Source organism: Primulina tabacum, chromosome 4, assembly GCF_025594145.1.
Source record: "Primulina tabacum isolate GXHZ01 chromosome 4, ASM2559414v2, whole genome shotgun sequence".
Taxonomy (NCBI): Eukaryota; Viridiplantae; Streptophyta; class Magnoliopsida; order Lamiales; family Gesneriaceae; genus Primulina; species Primulina tabacum.
This window is the reverse complement of record NC_134553.1, coordinates 47,283,163-47,289,162: the sequence shown is the minus strand read 5'-3', so window position 1 is coordinate 47,289,162 and position 6,000 is coordinate 47,283,163. Positions and strand designations below refer to the sequence as shown.

The 6,000-nt window shown below is 33.4% G+C and overlaps 1 protein-coding gene across 1 annotated transcript; it reads left to right on the top strand.

Annotated features, from left to right (window-relative positions):
* The first annotated feature begins 463 nt into the window (after positions 1–463).
* Positions 464–2,667, top strand: LOC142542066 (uncharacterized). The gene is made up of 2 exons (XM_075648511.1): positions 464–1,289; positions 2,072–2,667. Exons 1-2 carry the CDS (start codon positions 464–466, stop codon positions 2,665–2,667), a joined length of 1,422 nt encoding a protein of 473 aa, XP_075504626.1.
* Positions 2,668–6,000: the final 3,333 nt, after the last annotated feature.

Below are 6,000 nucleotides of genomic sequence, written 5' to 3'. Positions count from 1 at the left end.
AACCAAAATGGCCTCAACAAGTACGACGACTCCAACTGTCCATCATGGAGAAAAACCTGAAAAGTTCCATGGCACTGATTTCAAGCGGTGGCAACAAAAAATGCTCTTCTACTTGACCACCTTAGCTTTGGCGAAATTCCTCAAAGAAGATCCATCAACTGTTGATGAGGGAGAACAAGATACTCAAAAGATGGCAGCCATTGATGCATGGAATCATAGCGACTTCCTATGCAAAAACTATATCTTGAATGGACTAGACAATGCACTATATAACGTGTATTGTCAAGTGAAAACGACAAAAGAATTATGGGAGTCACTTGACAAAAAGTATAGATCCGAGGATGCCGGCTTGAAGAAATTCATTGTCGGACGATTCTTGGATTTCAAGATAATTGATTCCAAACTGATTATGGCCCAAGTATAAGAGTTACAAGTAATTATGCAAGAAATACATTCGGAAGGAATGCACCTTAGTGATTCATTCCAAGTGACGGCCATGATTGAAAAATTGCCTCTTATGTGGAAAGATTTTAAGAATTATCTCAAGCATAAATGCAAAGAGATGAATCTTGAAGACTTGATTGTGCGCCTAAGAATTGAGGATAACAACAGGGCATCCAAAAGGAAGGCCAGAAAGAGCAATTTTGAGGCGAGAACAAATTTGGTGGAACAAAACTCTAGTAAGAAGAGAAAAAACCAAGGAAATGGTCCAAAGAAAGGAAATGTCAAAAAGTTTAAAGGAAATTGCTATAATTGTGGCAAGCCTAACCATTTGGCACGAGATTGCCGAGGTAATCAAAAGAAGTCAAGGGACCAAGTGAACATCACCGAAGATGAGAAATTGTCAAATGACATGAAAGATCTCATGCTTTCTGTTGTTGTGATTGAATCCAATCTAGTGGACAATCCAAAAGAATGGTTCATCGATACAGGAGCAACAAGGCATGTTTGCGCCGAAAAAGAAATGTTCTCTACCTATACCCCGATTAGTAGACGACAACTCTTTATGGGTAACTCTACTACGTCAAAAATCGCGGGACTTGAAAATGTGGTGCTCAAGATGACATCCGACAAGGAACTAACTCTTATTGATGTGCTACATGTTCCGGACATTCGAAAGAATCTTGTGTCGGGATCACCACTTGTCAAGGCTGGATTTAGACTAGTGTTTCATTCTAGCAAATTTGTACTATCTAAGAATGATATGTTTGTAGGAAAAGGCTATCTAGAAATGAGCATTTTCAAACTGAATGCGATGAATGTACTTCGTAACATTGAAAGCAATAAAAGTACCAATTTTATTTACTTGGTTGAGTCGTGTGATTTATGGCATGATCGTTTGGATCATGTAAGTTATAATTCATTACGTAAGATAGTAAATTTAAATTTATTGCCTTCAATTGACGTAAACAAAAAACACAAATGTGAGATTTGTGTTGTGGCAAAATTTAGAAAGGCCTCGTTTCCATCCGTGGAAAGAAATACAACTCCTCTAGAGTTAATTCACACTGATTTATGTGATTTGAAGTTTGTGCAAACTAGAGGAGGAAAAAAATATTTCATTACTTTCATTGATGATTGCACAAGGTATTGTTATGTTTATTTGCTACGTAGCAAAGATGAGGCTCTCGAAGTGTTTAAACATTATAAGAATGAGGTTGAAAATCAATTGACTAAACGAATAAAAATTATTCACAGTATTAGAGGTGGCAATCAAATGGTATTGCTGAAAGGAAAAATCGCACTCTTAAAGAAATGATGAACACAATATTATTGAGTTCAAGATTATCCCAAAACTTGTGGGGGGAAGCAATCCTTTCAGCCAACTACATTCTTAATAAAATACCACACAAAGTTAAGGACGAAACTCCTTACGAATTATGGAAAGGCCACAAGCCTTCCTACAAATATTTAAAAGTGTGGAGGTGTTTGGCAAAAGTTGAAGTGTCAAAACCAAAACAAGTAAAAATTGGACCTAAGACAATAGATTGCATATTTATTGGATATGCAAATAATAGTAGTGCATATCGATTTTTGGTAAATAAATCTGAAATAAGCGATGTGCATGAAGGAAAAATTATTGAATCAAGGAATGCTGTCTTCTTTGAAACAACATTTCCTTGTAAAGAAAATAAAGAAATAAGTTATCAAAAAAGGACTTATGAAACTACGAGCAGTGGAGTTCAAGAAGAACAACAAGAACCACGACGTAATAAGAGGGCTAAAACAGCAATGACCTTTGGCCCTGATTTTCTAACTTATATGTTGGAAAATGAACCAAGGACAGCTAGTGAAGCACTATCAAGTCCTGAAGCCCCCTTTTGGAAGGAGACAATGAACAATGAGATAGAATCTATCTTGCAAAATCATACATGGGAATTGGTTGACCTCTCTCCGGGAAATAAACCATTAGGATGCAAGTGGATTCTTAAAAGGAAATACAAGACTGATGGATCTATTGAAAAATATAAGGCTAAATTAGTAGCTAAAGGATATAGACAAATGGAAGGTCTTGACTATTTTGATACATACTCGCCAGTGACGAGAATAATATCTATTCGAGTATTGATAGCAATTACAACATTACACAATCTAGAAATACATCAAATAGATGTGAAAACGGCATTCCTCAATGGGGAACTTGAGGAAGAAATATATATGGAATAACCCGAATGGTATATGATTCCTGGACAAGAGAAAAAAGTGTGTAGACTCGTTAAGTCATTATATGGGCTCAAACAAGCGCCAAAACAATGGCATGAAAAATTCGACAAAATTATGTTGTCAAATGGCTTCAAAATTAACGAGTGTGATAAATGTATTATATCAAAGGCACACCTGAAGCATATGTGATGGTATGCTCGTACGTCGATGATATGTTAATTGTGAGAAGAAATATTAATATCATCAAAACTACTAAGAAGATGTTAACAAAAAAACTTCGATATGAAAAATATGGGAGAAGTAGATGTCATTTTGGGAATAAAAGTCACCAAAACATCGGAAGGACGTGTTTTGTCGCAATCTCACTATGTTAGAAAATTTTGGAAAAATTTAATGCGAATGATATGTCCTTGATCAAAACACCTGTAGATCCAAGTTTGCATCTTTCCAAAAATAAAGGTGAACCCATTTCTCAATTAGAGTATTCGAAGATCATAGGCAGTCTGATGTATCTCATGAACTGCACTCGTCCAGATATTGCTTATGCTGTAAACAAAATCAGCAGATTTACAAGTAATCCTGGCAATGATCATTGGAAGACATTAATAAGGGTACTTGAAAATTTAAGATACACTTTAAATTATGGATTACAATATACGAGATATCCCGCGGTCCTAGAAGGTTATAGTGACGCAAATTGGATTCTGACACAAATGATTCAAAATCCATAAGTGGTTACGTATTTACCATTGGTGGTGGGGCTATATCATGGAAATCTTCTAAGCAAACTTGCATTGCTCGATCCACAATGGAATCAGAATTTATAGCTTTAAACAAAGCTAGAGAAGAAGCCAAGTGGCTTCGAAATTTCTTAGAAGAAATCCCTTGTTGGAATAAGCCAGTGTCCTCAATAATAATTCATTGTGATAGTCAATCAGCAATTGGAAGGGCACAAAACACTATATATAATGGTAAGTCTAGCCACATCCGTCATAGACATAATACTATACGACAATTGATCTCTAATGGCATTATCTCCATTGATTATGTAAAATCAAAGGAGAATCTAGCGGATCCACTTACAAAAGGTATACTGAGAGATCAAATGAATTTTCTATCAAGAGGAATGAGATTAAAACCCCAAAATTAAATCTTGTAGTGGATACCCAACCTAGTTGACTGGAGATCCCAAGATTTAGGCTCAAAAGTGACAACTAAATTACAAGATTGGTAGAAAAACATCGGAGAAATCTCCTACCTATTCCTATGATAAGTGGTGTTGCCCACAAAGGGATATGATGCTAAGATATACTAATACGTATGTTGGAGTATAGTGGGATACTCTCCTAGGAGATCACCGGCGTAAGTGCGAAGTGTGGCCGCTTCAAATATGAAAAAAGCACTCGCAAAACCAAGCGGTGTCCATGGCCGAAATGGACCCAACAGTGAGAACATAATGAAATGTTAGAAATGTTATTATGTGAATATAATTGTATTGATTTACACAAAACGACGAATAGTTCAAGGCATCACGTCCACTAATTGCCAAGTAAATCCGATTATATCTTACTAAAAAAGGTTCAAAGCCAAAATCTACCTATCCTGATGCAATAATATTTTGCTAGAACGCTATTTGTCGAGTCAGCATAGTCACATGCATCATTTTTCATTCATGTGGGGATAAAACACAGGTGACCTAATTTTTTAAAATTATATATATATATATTAATTTTAGATAATTTTATATTAGTTCGGGTGACTAGATTTAAAAAATTAAAAGATTTCACAGTTTAAAATCATAATGCGGGTAGATTAATAATCCCGACTCAGTCATTGTGTGCCACTCCAGGGATGTTCGCATTCAGAAAATGTTTGTAATTACGTTGATGTGTGACAGCGGCTACTATTAAACATGAGAGAGTGTAAAAAAAAAAAAATAGTACATCTTTTTCCAACTCAAGTTAATTTAATTATTGTGAGAATACAAAATTTAAAATGACATAAATAATTATTTAATCAAAACTTAAATCTTAATTTTAACTAATTTCTTTTTTCTCACCCAATACGAAATAATACGATATTGTGTCGACATCAAAAGGTGAAGAACTCGGCCATTGGATGTATTTTTCAACCAAGAAGCAGTAGTTCAAAATATAAATTATCTTTATCCGACGGGAACATTACTCTACTAGTTTACTTCTACATTGTAGCACATTATATATTGTAAGTTAATGCAGTATAATGGGCCAATAATATATTTTGAAAAATAAAAGTGATTATATAAAAACTTACGTGAGGAAGAGATTAAAATTACCAAAAATTAAAAGATACAGAATAAAAATTAAAATTTGACAATATAAATAACTAAAATCGTTCTACATAAATACTTGCTTTAACTTTGTTGTTTTCCTAGCTAGGTAGCAAGGCCAGACAAAAATTATTCTAATTCTAATTATCTAATAAGTTATGTTACTTAAATATAATGTACTATAAATATAATTATTTGAGTACTAATTGTTTCATATATGATACAAAAGATACTATATTAATATCAGTATTTGTTATACTTGTTTGAGTACTCAACTAACGTATTAGTACTATATTTGAAAAAAATGATACTGAAATATAGTATATCAGTACCATTTTTATAAAGTTTTATGCTGATTTTCGTCCGAAAAAATATTGTTTTGCATCGATTTTCATCTGAGAAAAGAAGTTTTATTAATATTAATAATTGTTATACATATTTGGGTACTAAAAATCATATATTATTGTCAGATCTGCTATTCAAATATCATATAATCGTACGAAATTTTCAATATTTTGTATCGAATTTCATCGTAAAAAATAAGTACATATAAATCCAAGGAGGAGTATAAAGACATTATTTTTAATAAGATATTTTTTGAATTTTTTGTTGTTGAATAGTAACTTAATACAGATTTATTGATAATGAATTTAAATTTCATTGCGTATGGGTACGCGTATATCGAAGCTGAAAGCTCGCAACCGAGATTCGCATTAAGAAAATATTAAAAGTCGAAATAAATTCTGAAAATTAAAATTCATTAGCATTGCTTGAAAACAAATGTCCAATCCCGAGGTCCCCCAAGTCCTTTCAAGTTCTCTCCCGATTCTTTCCATCTTCACTGTCATTACCAGCGAATCCCATCGGAAATCACATCAACTGGAGAAAATTTTATGTCTGCTTCTCTCAGTTTAATTTACATCTTAAATTTGGTTGAATGTTGGTTTTGATTCTTATATGATATTTTTGTCGGTAGATGAAAATTTTTTTTTGACACTATTAATTATCTCCGATATTATCATTTGCAA